Genomic DNA, 16,910 nt, shown 5'->3' on the forward strand with positions numbered 1-16,910 from the left:
CTGGGCTCAGCTCAGACTTCACTGCATTTACGGTGATGGCCAGTGGCAGAGTACTGGACAGTGACCGGCAAGCAGGATGTCACCTGAGAGTTCCAGGATACTGACAGGACTCACTCTGCTGCTATGTGAATTTTTTGTGCTTTCCTTCCTTTCCTTTAATTCAGACATGATGGCAAGAGCTTCAACAGCCATTGTGCGTCATGAGGTGCTTTTGAGAATGTAGTCATGTGGAAGAGAGAGGGCATCCACCTGGATCCTGGGTCTCTTGGGACAAGGAAGCCACCTGTTAGTCTCAGATCCTGTCTCTGGATTTCTTTTAAATGAAAAAGAAACCACCATGGTCATAAAAGCTATCGATCTGGGGCACTCAATTCTATGTAGCCAAGTGAATCCCATCATATATAATGTACCAATAAATTCTGATTTCTGCATAAGCCAGTTGGGATTGAATTTGAAAGTATCCTAACAGACTGACCCTCACCCTTTCATGTGTGCCTAGCATCGGGGTCCAGTCTGCCCATTTAGAACACGGCTCCTTCACCGACTACTAAAGGGCTCTCCAGTTAGTCTTTTTATCTGTAGTGGACGTTCAAAGTTCACTTTTCCTTCCCTCCTCAGAAAGCTTCTAGAAGAAAGTAATAAATGCTTCAACATTTCGGTGCTCATATCATAAAGTGCTTCTTTGCTGACATTGCTGTTAACAGTAGTGTATTAGCCTAGTCCTCACGCGTTCACATATTATTACTAATAATAACCCAGCACTGGTAGTAACGGCCATGTCGGTGACCATAACTAGGATGTCAAGAGTATTCGCTGTACAGCTGCCGAGCTGGGTGTTAGATTCCCTCTCATCAAACCTTCACACCACCTATGCAGTGGACGTGGCCACCCTGTCCCTTCTGCACAGATGAGAGAAGACAGGCGCAGGGAGGCCCCTGCCTGGCCCTGTGAACCCTCAGGCCAGGGCTGCAGGTGCCGCTCCTCCCGACTCATTCCCAGCGTGGTTACTGAGCTTCTGCTGTGGACCGCACTGGGGTCCCACCGCCACAGAGGCGTGAACACAGCCGACAAAGCCCTTTCACGGGTGCTCGCTCACGTGCAGAACAGATCAGCAGCAGACTTGCCAGGAACACAGAATCGGCAGGGAGAGGTGAGGATGGACTGGGCAGCAGGAGGCTGAGGCTGGCTGCGTGCGCAGGGTCCTCACCACACCACACGGGACGCCACCTGCACAGCCGCCTCACACAAGCCGGCGGAGCTGGACAGTGTCTCGCAGTTATGTGGACCTAGAGGTTTCCCAAAATTTGGGGCTTAGGTTCAGATGGTCTCTCCTGCGCACAGTACGGCTTTCACGGGAGACAGCGGACGGTGGGCGTGGCTGGCGGGTGAACACCTGGAACACACGGATCCTCCCCGCCAGCCAGCTGTTGTGAAAGGCGTTTCCAGCTTTGGGTAGTTTCTGCTGAGATTCTGGACGAGAGCTTCTAGAAGGCAATTCAAGAAGCCGGGCAACTCTGGCTCCGAGCGAGCAGAAGCTGGGACTTCCAGTCATCCCGCGGCATCCGCAGGGACTGGGCTCCACAGGGGTTCCCGTCCCCTGGACAGCATGGTGCCCGCGAGCATCCGCCACGTACTCTGACACTAGACGGCTTGTTCCATCTGGTTCGGGGTCAGCGCTCTGTGACGGGTCACACTGCATTCTTAGGAAGTAATGACAAGAAGCCTCAGTCTCTGCATATTTTATACAGTTACATTTCTTTAAAAAAAACATCTTCTCTCTGCAGCTGGTTGGTTGAATCTGAGGAGGCGGCCCCGCAGGGGAGGGTCGACCGCGGTGGCAGGTGGGGTCTCTCTTGGGCTGGCAGCCCCCTCCTCTCTGCAGCACCCTCGGCTCCTCCAGGCGAGGTCAACTCAAGGTCACTGACCGCTGGAGAGAGAACAGGTTCTGACACAGTCCAGTGGATGCTGCCAAGGACGCAGGCTGTGACTCTAGCCAGAGACTGTGAGGGAGACGGAGGCAGGCTTGGGGTGGAGGAACCCCGCGTGTGAATGAGGCCACCCAGGACCTGAGACGGAGCAGTCACGTGACCTAAGTGTCCCACATGGGAAGGGCTTGCTTGGGCGGGGACCACAACAAGCTGAGTCACAAACCTGTGATGGTCAAGAAGACTGAGGGAGCCGGGAGCAGCAGCCTCAGGTCACCTGCCTGGATCCTCGCAGAAGCCACTGGAGAGGATGGGGGTCTCTGACGCTCACTGCGGAAAACACGCTTTTCTCCTGGCCCTGGAATCTGATCTTCATTTTTAAATTGTGAGTGGACCTTCTTTCCAGGAGGTCAGACGTTGGATCCGTGTGCATCATGGAGGGACTGTCCCACCCCCGGCGGGAGCAACGCAGGCGTGGCTGAGACCGTTACACGCCCCTCAGGTCAGGGGTGGGCGGAGCAGGGCCTGCCAGCCCTGGTCCTGAGAGCAGACAGCTGAGGATGGCTCTCACAGTTTCCTACATCAAACGCATCAAAGCGACACACTATTTGGGAAGATTTGAAAGTCACATGAAATCTGAGTTGTGGTGCCTGCACAGGGCTTCCCTGGACTCGGTGGCACCAATTTGCTCACACACCGTGGCTGTCTGCTCTGCTGCTGTACGAAGGCCGTGTGCCCCGCGAGGCTGAAACGGGCACTGCCTGTCCCCTCCCAGAGAGTGGCCATCAACCCCATTGCCTCCAGCCCTGTTTGAGTGACAGCTCCCTTCATGAAAGAAGTATCTTTCTAAGAAAGCAGCACGCCCTTTATCGCTCTGAAATAAGAACCCACTGTAGTCTACCAATGCACACGCCGAGAGAAACGGGGTGATATTTTATCTGAATTACAAATAAAACAATTTATAATACAATAAGAAGTATCTGGGTCCACGCCTTTAGGGGCAGGAGCAAGCACAAGACAAGCGTGTTCCCACACCTGCACCACCATGCAGGGGTGGGGGCGGGAGGCCACAGGTGCAGGTGGACACAGGGCTTTACCTGAAGCGCAGCCTCATGGGCATTGCTGCTGGGGCTCAAGGGGACCCACTGACAGTGCTGGTGCTTTTGGGAGCACGTGGTCCCCGACCAGTGGTGGCCGGCAGGGGAGAAGCTCCCATCTGCTCTCCTCCTATTCTCTCTCTCACCTTGGCTGCACCCAGGCAGAAGCCAATAGGCAAGCGGTCTGTTCAGTGCCAACCAGGAAGGAAAGTCGAGGGGCGTGGCGCGGGGTGGACAGGATGGACGAGGGATCACAGAGCAGGTGGGAATGTGCCGGCCGACATCTCAGCAAATGCATGACCTCCTGAGTTCCCAAGACGTAACTCTAGAGCCGTGCCATCTAATCTGAGAGCCACTGGCATGATGAGCACTGAGGTTTCTATTGCTTTTAGAGATTCTATTCTTCAGTCGCGCTCTGCATTTCCGGAACTCGGGATGGCTGAGGTCACAGAACAAGGTTTCATCTCCAACGGTCCATCAGGTGGTGCTGTCTAGTCTGGACTCAGAGCTGACCTCTCCTGTTCAGGCAGCTCCTCATCCAGTGTTGAGTTTGGATACGAGGGTCCCCCACTGCCGGTTAACGCAGGAATATGCAGAGGGGAGGTGACTGGGTGGTGAGAGCCGCAGCCTCCTCGGGCCTTCCTGGTGTGAAGGGGCCGACTGGGCGGTGACTGTGGGTAGGTGGGCTGGGGCTGGGGGGCGGGTCACTGTGCTGCCCTGTAGGGGTGCATCCTCCCCGTGGCTTCTCCCCGTCTCTCTGCTTCCTGACCCTGCCATGAGCTGAGCAGCTTCCCTCTGCTGGGCTGCCCCACCGGACCCAGAGCATGGAGTCAGCCATCCATGGACAGAGACTCCGAAGCCACGAGCCCCGGTTTTCCCCGTCTAAGTGGTTCCCATCAGGTACTTTGGTCACCGCGAGGCAAAGCTGACCTGCACATCAGTCAGAAGCAGGTGCTGCTGCCCCACCCCAAGACCTCCGTTCAACTTCACCTGGTCGGCCTGTCACCTTTGTATGCGGCCTAGAAAATCGGCCTCCACGCTGATCTTCCCACGTCCCCGTGACCTGCCCCACACATTCTCCTCGGGGCCTTTGCAGTGACTCTCATGACCTAGTGCACAGATGAGTCCAGGCCTAGACACCTGCAGTCAGCCATCCCCGGCACGTGCGCCGGCTGGTGAGGGTCTGTGTCCCCGACTCCTGCCACTCTGCTCCATCTCCCGGCACTGCCTCCTGGACCCAGCGTCCCCAGCTACAGGGACTTTCCCACTGTCCGAGCTGACCGTGCTTTGGGCCTCAGCTCCACTTTTCCTTCTATCTACTTGGACAGTGGACTCTGCTCACATCTTCCCAGGCTGGATGCTTTGGGCACAGATGTCCCCTCTGCAGCGACCACCTCGTCTGAGGAGCGGGCCTCCTTCCTAGCACCCTGCTCTGCTTCTCCAAGCACACGCGGATTCTGAAATCGTCTTGCTCCGTTATTTCTCACTTGATTATCAGCTGCCTTGACAAACGAAATGTGTGCCTGGCTGTACCCTGAGCCCGGGCTCCAGCGCCGGGGGACACGTGTAGACATTTCCACCGTCGGCCGTGTTTCTGTAGTGCCTACAAAATGAGTCACATCATGCGCATTCGTTCACTGCGAGCAACTGGCTGTGCACAGCGGGACTGTAAGAGCCACGCGGCAGCTGGCGATAGCAAGGGTTCCGCGTACCTGCAGCAGCACTGGGGCCCAGCCCCTGCCGCCGCTCATTACCCATCGCCTCTGGAGAGGAGGCTCATTAGGGGGCTCAAAGGCAGCGAGGGGGCTGGGAAGACGGCAGCGGCTGTGCGCATCATAAATAATTCATTTTCAGATGATTTCCTTATTTCAGCGAGACTTCTCCATTTCTATCTTGTGAGTGCACGTCTTTGCATTTGCATTTTCCAAGGATTTTTCTGCACACTGCACAGATCAACAGCCTGCACTCCTGCTCCGGCTAGCAGGAGGTGGACTGGCTACCAGTGCGGACTCTGGAGCCCGTCCATTCGAGCCTCGGCTCATCTCACTGTGCAGGCCGGGCAGCTTGGAAAGCCAGGCTGTAAGTTCTGTGTCTCCCCCGACTGTGGGGTGGGACAGGAGCGGTAGCCCCGGTTCTGGGCCATCCTGGGGTTCCAGGAGTTAATGAACGCGAGGAGGGCCAGCGAGCCCTGCCGGGCACCTGGTGAGCACCGAGCGTGCGGCGATTGCCCAGTGCCGTTTCGGGCAGCGGTGGCCACTCAACAGCACACGAGGAGAGAAGGCGCCTTCCACAGAGATGGTTCTTGAGGGCTGTCTCGGCATCTTAATTTGCACTTGGTTGAGAACATCTGCAAACGAGGTGGTGGTGCGCTCCCTGCACGGCTGAATTTTCAAAAAGTCTGAGTGAGACAACAGAGGGACCTGGCATGTTAATTAGCAGGCTGACACGGGAGAGGGTGCTGCGAAGTCGGACCGGGAGAGTCAGGAGTCTCTGCTTCCGTGTGAAAATAAAGAGAACGCTCATGCCGAGAGGCAGGACAGGAAGTCCCCTTCCACGGTTTGGGCCCGTTCCCTCGTCCTGATCTCAGAGGTGACTGTCACAGCACCATACCTGTGCTGACTTCAAACTGTGAGGCGATGGGGACCCAGCCACCCTCTCTCCAGGGACCATCTGCATTCCAGGGGGAGGGGACTACTCAGGACCATTCCCAGGAGTGGGCCCCGGGCAGCCACTGTGCTTCCTGAAGGGTATGCAGATGCCGGGGGGCCAGGAAGGGCCGGCAGCGTGGAAGTGGGGTGCCCAAAGCAGTGTGCCCAGTGCGCCTGGCCATTGGCCCGAGGTCCTGGGGGTGAGGGGAGGAGTGGCTGATGGGGGGATGACCCCTCACTTAAGGAGGGAGATGCACTCCGTCCAGCGCAACCCGAAGTCCACTTCGTCAGAAAGTTCATGACGTTAGGACTGTGTGCTTATAAACGAGTGGGAAAGTTTTGTCTGCTAGGTGGACAGAGATGGGCAAGTTCTCCTGGCTCACAGTGCAGGAGGACGCTGACCAGAAAGAGTCAAGAGGACACAGTGAGATAAGAAAGGAAGAGGAAGCCCAGGAGTTGTCCAAGGGAGGAACTCAGTGTTCCGGGGAGTCGGAGCAGGCGGGCCGACTGGCCAGCATGCCTCCCACTTGTGGGCTGGGTTTGGGGCTGGGGAGCCCCGGCCCCTGCTAAGGAGAAGCATGGGAGCCCGAGGGGGTGCCCAGGAGCCTGGCTGCTTCTGCGGGAAGGGGCTTGGGTTTGGGTGAAGGTCCAAGGATAAAATGAACTGTTGAAGGACCGAGGACACATCTGTGTGCACACTGTGGCTTCCCCGGCATGCAGACGGCTGCCCGGCACCCTGGCTCCCTGTGGCAGGGTCTCCACCAGCAGATGCAGCCTGCGTCCTCCCTGTGTGCAGGGAAACAGCAGGGCCACCCCGGGTCCCACTTGGCCGCCAGGACCAAGGAAGAGCGCTGGGAGCAGGGGCCTGGGGTGGGCCAGGGCCTGGGCGAGCGCGCGGGTTCCTGCTGGTGAACGTCCGAGGTGCGCTTCTCGGGGAGGAGCATGTGGCCGGTCCTGGAACCCGTGGCCTCCCAGGCATGTGCAGGGCCCGGTGGGCAAACACGCCTGTGCCCTTTGGCCACTGTGAATACTGTCCAGTCGCTGCAGGGTCCTGGCTCCCCTCTGTTGACTTCAAGGGTGATTCAAAGCTAGTCTGTCCCCACCTCACCTCCAGACTGAGTCACAGCGCAAGCCCCAGCTCAGCAGTAACAGCCAAAGATCAGCGTCAAAGCTGAGGCACAAGACAAAACATGCACTGGTCAGGGGCCTGCCGCGGAAGGGCCAGGTTGGAACGTCCCAGGAGCCCAGGAGCCGCTGTGTCCCTTTCCTGGACTGAGAGCAACAACCACCCACGTCAGACCCCACAAGACTCTTCCCGAATGGAGCGGAGACCGCGCTCGCTGGGTGTGGAATGAAGAGCACTCATGACCAAGTTTCAAAGGACGGCCCGGCAGGCATGGGAGCCGCCTCACAGCCTGGCAGAGCTCCAAAACCGTGTGGCAGCCACAGCCAGGAGCCGCCACGGAGCCGAGACCTCTCTCCTCAGAGCAACTGTATCTCCATGGAGGACGCCAGCCCCCCTGAGTAGGCGCCTCGGCTCCCAGTTGAGATGTGGGGTCACCGTGGGGTCACTGACATAGGTGCAAACCACACTGCACCCAGGACAGAATAAGGTCCATCTCCTAACCTGGAAAAAATGCAAGAAAGCTCACAAAATGAATGACTGGGTAAGAGAATGGACATCAGGGGAAGCTACCCCTCAGATCCCAGCTTCCTGGAGGTGAAATCCCATGTCCACCTCGAAGGGGAGGCCACGGGCTGTGCCCCAAGTTGACCTCACGTCCTCCGTCCTGCATAACCGTCCAGTGTCATCCAGTGCGCCTTTGGCTTCACTTCCTGAAGGTCGCAGATCTGCTTGCCCATGTGTGCTGTGTTGGGATATTTTAATACTTGGAGATTTTATAAACAAATAAAACAGGTCCCTCTTTCCTCCTGGAAGTTATTAGTGGAAGAAGAGTGTTTTCTGTTATGGAAAAGGTCAGTGGATTTGTCCACACAAAAAATCAAGCAGGTAAAGCCCTCTGCATGTCTAAAAAAATTGCAACCTGTGAAATTAGCAGGTGAACAGTAAATGGGTAAGGCTGTGTGCTACATGTCAATCAAATGGCTCGGGTCACGAACATATAGAAAGGTGTTTCCCATGTCAGAGGAGGAGGGGGAAGCATGTCGGTCCTTCAAGATGGAGAAGTCCTAGAGATCCAGGGAACAGCAACATGATCACACATGAAGCCACAGAACAACGCACGGAAGGTCAAGATGGAATCCTCAGCAAGGAAAGTGAAGCAGGAGGATCACAATACGACCTTAAACTATACTACAGAGCTATAGTAACACAAACAGCATGGTATTGGCTCCAGAATAGACAGGTAGGCAAAGGTATAGAATAGAGGACACAGAGACAAACCCTCACCAATACAGGTATCTCATACTCGACAAAGGCGCCAAAAACATTCACTGGACAAAAGATAGCCTCTTCAACAAATAGTTGAAAACTGGGAAAACTGGAAATCCATATGAGGCAAAATGAAATTAAACCCCTACCTTTTACCCTGCACAAAACTCAACTCAAAGTGGATCAAGGACCTCGGCATTAGATCAGAGACTCTGTGCCTACCAGAAGCAAAGGTAGGCCCAAATCTCCAGCATGCCAGCTTAGGAACTGGCTTCCTCCCCAAACTACTAAAGTGCAAGAAGAAAATCAAGAATCAATAGATGGAGGGCTAGAGGCGTGGCTCAATGGCACAGCACTTGCCTAGCGTGTGTGAGGTCTTGGGTTCAATCCTCAGCACCACATAAAAATAAAAAAATGTAAGGTATTGTGTCCATTTACAACTAAAAAAATTTTTTTTTAAAAAAATCACTAAATGGGATTTTATCAAACTAAAACTTTCACAGCAAAGGAAACTATCAATAATATGAAGAGAGAGCCTACAGAATGGAAGACAATCTTTGCCACCCGCACCTCAGATAAAGCACTCATCTTCAGGATACATAAAAACTCAAAACACTTCACACCAAAAAAACCAAATAACTCCATCTGTAAGCGGGCAAAGGAACTGAACAGACACTTCACAGAAGAAATACAAATGGTCAGCAATATATGAAGAAAGAATCACTAGCAATTAAAGAAATGCAGATCAAAACTACTCTAAGATTTCATCTCACTCCAGTCAGAATGGAAATTATCAAGAAAACAAGTAACAATAAATTTTGGTGAGAATGTGGGGGAAAAGGCACACTCATACATTGCTGGTGGGACTGCAAATTGGTGCAACTACTCTGGAAAGCAGTATGGAGATTCCTCAGAAAACTTGGAAAAGATTCACCATTTGACCCAGCTATCCCACACCTCAGTTTATACCCAAAGGACTTAAAATCAGCATACTACAGTGACGCAGCCACATCAATGTTCATAGCAGCTCATTTCATAATAGCTAAACTATGGAACCAACCTAGATGCCCTTCAACAGATGAATGGATAAAGAAAATATGGTACATATACACATTGGAATATTACTCAGTCATAAAGAATTAAATTATGGCATTTGCTGATAAATGGATGGAACTGGAGACTATCATGCTAAGTGAAATAAGCCATTCCCCCCAAAAAAACCCAAGGCTGAATGTTTTCTTGGATATGCAGATGCTGACTAACAACAGGAGGTGGGGAGGGAGGAGTGGAGGTTCACTGGATTGGGGGCGGGATGGGAATGGGAAAGACAGTAGAATGAACTGGGTGTAACTTTCCTATGTTCATATGTGAGTAGAGACCAGTGTAAGTCCACATCATGTGCAACCACAAGAAGGGAAGTTACACTCCATGTATGTATAATATGTCAAAATACATCTACTGTGACGTACAACTAAAATGAAAAAAAATTAAATTTTTTTTAAAAAAAGAGAGGTCAAGATGGTAAATTAAATAGCATGTGGGTTTTTTCCCCTTTTATAAAAAGATTTATAACAAAGTAATAATAAGAAGTTGAATCCCCAGTAGGAAAATAAAACAGGCAAAGAACAAATGTTTAATAAGGAAATAAAAAATGTAGCCCAAGGAGGGCAAATTAAGATGACACAGAGATATAATTTTTGCTTAATAAATTTTCTGTTTTAAATTTTAATATTCTGTGTTGGTGAAGTTGCAGGGAAGTGGGCATCATTATACACAGCAGGTGGAACTGTAAATTAGTTAAACTTTCCAGAAGCAATGTGGCAACTGTTACAAAAAGCATTACAATACTGCAGACCCTTTGACTCATATTTTGGATGAAAAGGTATTTCTAAAAGTCTACCTCCAGGACTCAGAGATGTAGGCAAAGGATTCTGTTCAAAACCCATAAACCACAGGGTATCTCATAACAGAAAAATCGCTCGCATGGTACAATTGTGTGGTAGTGTCATGGAGCTATCTGGGGGACTTTTTGGAGTCATTGTTTATTCCCAAATTTCTTTCACACCTATTTCCAGTGCATGGGAAAGTCCCCCATCCACACACTGGGCTGTGGCCCTGGCCAGTGGGATGGGAGCCGAGGTGGTGCACTAAGCAAGAGATCGTGTCCACTCCTTGCCTCCTTCGCCCTCTTTCCATTGCTGCAGTGTGGACATGTCTGTCATTTACTTGGAGTTACTGAGACGAGGACAATACCTCTGGGGTCACTCAGCCATAGGATGCTATCCCCTAAGCGCCTGGAGCCTTCATCTAAGCCTGGGTTGCTCCCCTTCCAACAGGAAATCTAGTGCCGAGGAGACGCACGGGTCCGAGACCCGGCGTGAGGTCTCTTTCAGAGTCGCTGGGGGAGCATGGCTCAGCCCTCTGAGGTTGCCTGGCCCCTGAACTCATTCTCCTAATTGCAGCCAGAGTGATTTGTGCAGACCCCATCAGCCCCTGTGACGCCGGGCCACCTCGGGGGCTCCCGCTGCTTCACACAGCCCGCCCCCCACTCTGCCCCTCTGCTCCTCAGCAGGGGCCTGGAGGACGGGCTCCTTCTCCGTAGCGTTTCTGGGATTCGTATCTGATTGCTTGCAAATCTCCATCCACGAACGTCAGAGCAACAAATCAGAGCAACGCAACGAGGTGGCCACCACCCCCCACACTGACCAGCCCTCCCTCAAGCCAGGGAGTGGGACACAGGGCGCTCTGGACGGGGCAGTCATGGCTCCACCTTCACTCCTGTTCCACCGCAGCTGCCCAGCCAGCCCTGCCGGACGCACCAGACCCAAAGCTCTGGAACCCAGAACATCCATGCCCTTCAAGAATCAGCCGCGCCCACAGCTGCCTGGCGCCCAGGGGTAGAAACGGGGCTGGAACAGGCCCTTTCCTGAAAGAGCTCACCCCGACTGCCGGCTGCAGTGACGCAGGTGACCGCAGTCGGAGCTGACAGCTGGGGTGCCCGGGCTGGCTTCCTCCCGAGGACCCTCCAGTTTCTGCCCCATCTTACGGAGCCTGGCCAGCAGCTGCTGCTTCTCTCCACCTTTTACAGAGAGAGAAACAGGCCGCGTGGAGTGGGGGCTGCCGGGCTCGGGAGCAGAGACCATGACTGGGCTGTGTGCTCTGCTTTATAGGAAGCTCGCGAGACCAGCGGAGACGGGGAGCCCTGGGCACCCAGGTGAGCGCCTCTCTGGCCTCAGTTTCCTCAGAGGGAAACGGAGGACGGCAGCAGGGACAGCCCATCTGCAGGCAAAGCCCACGCACCTGACTTCCTGGCAGCAGAATCTAAGTCACGTGCCGTGCTCAGGGACAGAGGCCTCAGCCCTCCTCCCAACCAGGCGTGGCCACCCGACTGGATGTGGCCTGCACCGCTGCTCGCGACTGGACTCCCCAAACCATCTACGTCGCAGGACGCGCAGACATCAAAGCAGCAACGACTTTCATACAAAGACGCTCGAATTGAATACCTGGAGTTCAAAAGGCACGTTTCCAGAGTTGGCTGATGCGGCCAGCGTCGCGGGCTACTCTCCCCCCAGCCTGGCTCTTGCTCACTGACCTTCCCCACCAAGCCTGGGTCACAGCGCGGCACGTCCCCGTCCCGGAGTCCCGGAGTTCTGTACCAACAGCCCGAGGCAGGCGCTCTTACCATGGCCAGCGGGATGACTCCGACCAAGTCCTTCTGACTCACGTAGATCTTGGACACTCCCAGGTCAGACGTGATCTCTCCTGGGTACTCCACCTGCCACGTGACCAGCTGTGTGGCGGGCGGGTCACCGGGCTCCTCCACTTGCACGTCGATCTGCATGACTTCGTAGGAGGTGCCGTCGGCGCTGGAGAGGGGAGAGAGCAACCGTGAGGGACTGCGCGAGGCCACCCCGGGAACTTGCGCCTATGTCACCTGCACGGGGCATTTAGGAGGGGCACGCCATCCAAGTGGGCTTTGCCGTGTGTGCTGGGCTCACTCCCAGCGCTCCAGGGTCCCGACTCCCTGATTCTGTGAGCTGCACACACAGAAGACCCGGTCGGGTGCGGCAGATAATTTGGGCAAAGAGCGTTGCACCTCCTGAGTGCTCTCCACCCGCCTCCGCAGAGGACTCCCTCTCCCGCTCAGAAACCTCTATGCTACCTGGGTTCAATTTTGCAAAGCCACAGCCAGGTTGAGGTGGGGGCAAAGAACTCTATGGGCGCCTGAGGGTGCTGTGGCTTTGCTTTCTCGCTGGTGAGAGACTTTCAGAGGATCAGAAGCAGGGCCTGTGGGTAAGAGCTCAGGACCCAGGGCTCCATGCTGATGGGCAAGGAGACGTGGCCAGGTGCTACCTGGAGGCAGGAGTAATGGAGACAAATACTGGAGTCTAGGCAGCCGGGGATCCTGCAGACCTGCACCTGGAAAGGAGTACAAGCTAGACGACTAGGATCAGACCAGCAACTCTTCTCGCTGGCTGAGTTCGCTGGCTACCTCTTTTACCTCTTGATCGTCTGTTATACACAATGCCTGCTATTCTGCATGACTGGTTAAAAAAATCAGAGCAACGCAACGAGGTGGCCACCACCCCCCACACTGACCAGCCCTCCCTCAAGCCAGAGGAGGAGCGAAGCCCGGGGACGAGGATTCACGGAAGGCGCGCTGAGAGGGGCTGACTAGGCCTCCCTGGCTGAAGCACCTTCCGTCCATCAGATCATCCTGAAGACTCAACTTTACAACTTTGCAAAAGGGTCGCTCAGGAGTCTCAGCTGCACCCTCTTACAGGTGGCAGAGCTGCGGAAACGTCGTAGGGCTCCATCAACAGCCTTCTCAGCACGGAGCTCGGGGATAGGGGGCGGGGCTTCTAGGGGGCGGGGCTTCTGGGGAGCGGCCTTCCTTCTAGGCGCAGGGAAGAGGTGGGGTACTGCGGGTGGAGGGGACCGTGAGGATAGGAGAAAGAGGAGGGAGGGAGTAAATGGAGAGAGAGAGGGAGGGCAAGAGGAAGAGGAGGGAGGAGAACGGCCTCCCAAGACCCGAGAGAGGCCTCGGCTGCAGGAATCAACCCGCTCAAGCCACCTCACCACAGACGCGAGGAGCAGCCATGCCCAGCAGCCAGGCCGGACGATGCCCCTGCTGTGGATCCTGCAGGCTCACCTCGCGCGAGCCGCGCTGGACCTGGAGACCCAGCGCACCGGCGACGGGGCCCTTCCCCCCACCTCCGTTTTGTGTTTGTGGATAAATCTGCACGTGGATAGTCCCATTTTCTCTTCTTTTTCTTCTTTAAAACGAATGTCATTGTGCGTGCTCAGGGTGGCTAACGTGCTGTGGGACACGCACAGACAGCAAAGGGTTTTAGTGAGGTGGGACCGCCTCCCTCCCCCCCACGGGGTGGCGTGTGCAGGGTGAAGTGAGGGACGTGCCAGGGGACCCTCCATGGGAGGCACACGCACGGCACACCCTGGTTACTGAGGCCTCGGCTGGGCATCAGACCTGGGCGAGTTTGTCCCACACGTCTGCCAATCTAATTCCTCTGGCCCTCCTGTCCCTCCTGTCCCTGGGGCTCCCTGTTCCCATTCTGTCTCTGTGGACTCTCTTTCCCCCGGTTCCTCATATAAGTGAGATGGTGCCCTGTTTTCTTTGTCTGTCAGACTCGTTTCACTTAGCACAATGTCCTCCAGGATCATCCACCTGTGGCAAAGGGCAGGTACCTTTGTATTGGCTGAATAATATTCCACAGTACGCGAGTGCGCACGCACACACACACACAAACACACACACACACACACAGATACACACCTTGCTTTTCGTAAGTCACATGTTGCTGTCTTTTTGGAGCCCTCAGTGGACTTACTGTCCACAACTAGAAGAAACGTGGGACCCAGATGCAGAGAAGGCAACTGTGTCTTTCCACTTACAGTTTATAAGAATTTGGTATGGTATAAGAATTTTTCCCAGGGTGAAATGGGAAAATCTCTAGGAAGGTTGTGCGGAGCTGCCCCTCACTGTTTGAGTCACAGGAAAGGTGCATTTGTGGGGCAGAATGAGCAAAGGCTGGGGACATCCCTGCCCCATGGGCACACTGGGCTTTCCTGGACCCCATGCCCATCCTTGCCTCTGACGCTCGCTGCGTCGTAAATACCTGTTCGTCTCTCCCTGCTAAGCTCCTTCCACCCAGCAGCGCATCCGGGACTCCAGTTCACCTGCAAGCTAAGGAGCCCCGCTGACCTCCCTGACGCTGCTCCTGTACCCTGAGGTGGAGGGTCCGTGCCGCTAGACCCCCTTCTCCCTTGGATCTCTGCTGACCCAGATGCGCCAGCAGTCAGGTCTCCTCTGAGCTGAGTCTTCTCTCTGGATGTGGTGACGCAGGGCTCCAAGTTGAAATTACCTGGGGGCCAGCACAGAGTTGAAGAAGGCCATGCGCCTTAACTTGGGGCACAACCACATGCGCATGTCTTCTCCTGCAGGCCTGTCCGCCCGAGGTCTTCTCCTGCAGGCCTGTCCACCTGAGAGGGCTTCTGAGTGGCTCTGCTGCACGGGGCTGTGAACCGAGCTCCTGAGTTTCCCTGACATGTTCTGCACGCGCCGATCAGCTTGGAATAGCTCATGTGTGTATCTGGCACATCAGTGGAAATCTGAGTACCCTTTTGTAAACAGACAGCGCTTGAGAGCTTCCAGAAAGCTTGCTTATCTGGCAGTCATTGTCACTTTGTCGTGTTTGACTCTGAGGGGAAGAACAGGATCCCACATCTGTGTGTGTCCTGAGAGGCGTGGTCGTGTTCAACTTTCAACCCGCACTTACCGTGCAATACAGCTTCTGGTTTTTCCCAGAAGGCCATCTGCAGATGAACAGGCAGGCTGAGTAGAAGTTTAGCCTGTGCCCTTTCAGTGGCGTGACTGTCCCCCTGGACCTGCATTAGCATTGCTTGGAGGGACCTCAAAAGGAAACCGTCACCGGCCACCAGCCCTGCAGAGCTCCGGTTGTTCTGGTTCAAGTCAGGTCAGCTCCCTCCCTCTGCCCTCTTCCTCTGCCTTTCTGACTTTCTTATTTGGAGTTTCTAACACACACCTGGAATCATGAACCACGGAGGCAGAGTCCAGGTGGATGGCCGTGCCCTGGGACGTACTCTATTCCAGAAAGAGTGCGCCAAGTCAGCAGATCAGGAAGCCACGGTGGATCAAATCTGCACACACAGCCAATCGAGGGAGAAGAAAGACCCTGCACTGAAGAGGTAAGTGAGTGGGAGTCGGGAGGAACACAGCGCCAGCCAGGGGCAGAGGTGGGTAAACCGGACGCTGAGACATCACTTCCCAGGCACGGCCCGCTCTCCCTGGCTCCCTCCGCTCTTCTCCCATCCCTGAGTCCAATAACCTGCACCTCGGCAGCATAGTGGTGTTCCCCTGTGATCCCAGCCACCAGGAGGCTGAGGCAGGAGGACTGAAAGTTTGAGGCTAGCCTGGGCAACTTAGCAAGACCGTGTCTTAGAGTAAAACACAATGGGTCGGGGTGTAGCTCAGTGGTAGAGGGCCCCTGCTTCAACCCCAGAGTAGATGAAACAGAAAGAGAACATTCCTGCAACGGGGCAGGGTCTGGGGACCTCTCCTGGACAGCAGCGTTGCTGTGAAGCTGGACTGGTTGGTATGGAAGACGGGCGGACAGCACGTGTTCCCCGGGAGTAGCTCCAGGTGTGGTCAGCAGCGCGTCCCTGAGAAGAAGGACGGCACGGGCAGCCTCCTTCCCACCTCAGGACCTCGCCCCGCGTGCCGCCGTGGAGGCATCTGCTAGCTGTCTGGTCCTCTTGCACAGGACGATGTAGGATATCCCTCAGCCCGGTTAGCTCTTCCCACTTCCCAACAACTGTCCCTGACACGGGCCCCTCTGGATGCTGGATTCAAATTCCAAGCCTTCTCACTAGAGAGGGCTCCATTCAAGAGACAAAGTCGAACCTGCCAGCAGGAGGGACTCAGCCCTTGCAGCAAGCAGGTTCTGGCTCTGCTCAGGTGTGGACAGGGACCGTATCTGCCGAGGCCCCAGCTCAGAGCTCTAGGGCACACACCAAACCGGAGGCTTTCCAGGGCGCCCCCGCAGCGCGCAGGGCCAGAAGAGGACAACATTCCCTCAAGTCTCATCTTAGGACTCTGCAGCCTCTATCTTTGGAGCGATACAACCATCGGCTTTGACTGGGTATTCTTTCATGTGTCGCGTGGGTTGAAGAGCCCTTGATGTCTTCTCTCGCGATCTTCAGAGCGTTCCCATGAATAGGACAATAGTACGATTCTCCATTTATGGATGAGAAGCTGAGCTCCAAGAAGACCAGGGTGTCCAGGTCTCCGGCTGGCAAGTGAGGGAGCTGGGCACTCTCCCTGCAGCACGCCCACTCCCGGACCCTGGACTACCCCACCTTCTCTCCAGCGCTCAGGAGCACAAGACCCGAGAGCCACTTCCACCTCCCCGAGGAACACAGGTCTGTGCCTTCCTCGAAGCTCGCTCCAGACCCGGAATCCGAATCTGAAGGCATCAAAACAACTCTGCTCAGGCAAAGCGGGACGCTTTTGTAACCAGACACTTTGAAATTAACTTTGCCTTTAGTGTCCTCTGCCAGCTCGTCAAGTCCTGTGATGTTTCTGTAAATCAAAGTGGAGACATGGAAAACAGCGCCTGAGCTATGAAAGCTTAACCGTTCATTTGGAGAGATCAAAAACCCCGTGGCGCCCACCTGCGCGTGGGGAGCTGTTTACGGCAGAACACTCCGGAGGCCATCAACCCCTCTCCGAGCTATCTGCGCCTTCTTCCAGATTAGAAAGCCGGTGTATGATGGTAGGTCCTTAAAAAGCAGGCGGAGGACCAGGCTT

The 16,910-nt window shown here is 55.0% G+C and overlaps 1 protein-coding gene across 1 annotated transcript in view; it reads right to left on the reverse strand.

Moving 5' to 3' along the window:
* Positions 1-16,910, reverse strand: part of Tmem132d (transmembrane protein 132D) — a 526,990-nt gene that overhangs the window by 151,966 nt on the left and 358,114 nt on the right. Inside the window, 1 exon segment of the mRNA XM_047561780.1 lies at positions 11,745-11,928. Coding sequence (XP_047417736.1) covers positions 11,745-11,928 — 184 coding nt within the window.

Source organism: Sciurus carolinensis, chromosome 8 (assembly GCF_902686445.1).
Source record: "Sciurus carolinensis chromosome 8, mSciCar1.2, whole genome shotgun sequence".
Lineage (NCBI taxonomy): Eukaryota > Metazoa > Chordata > Mammalia > Rodentia > Sciuridae > Sciurus > Sciurus carolinensis.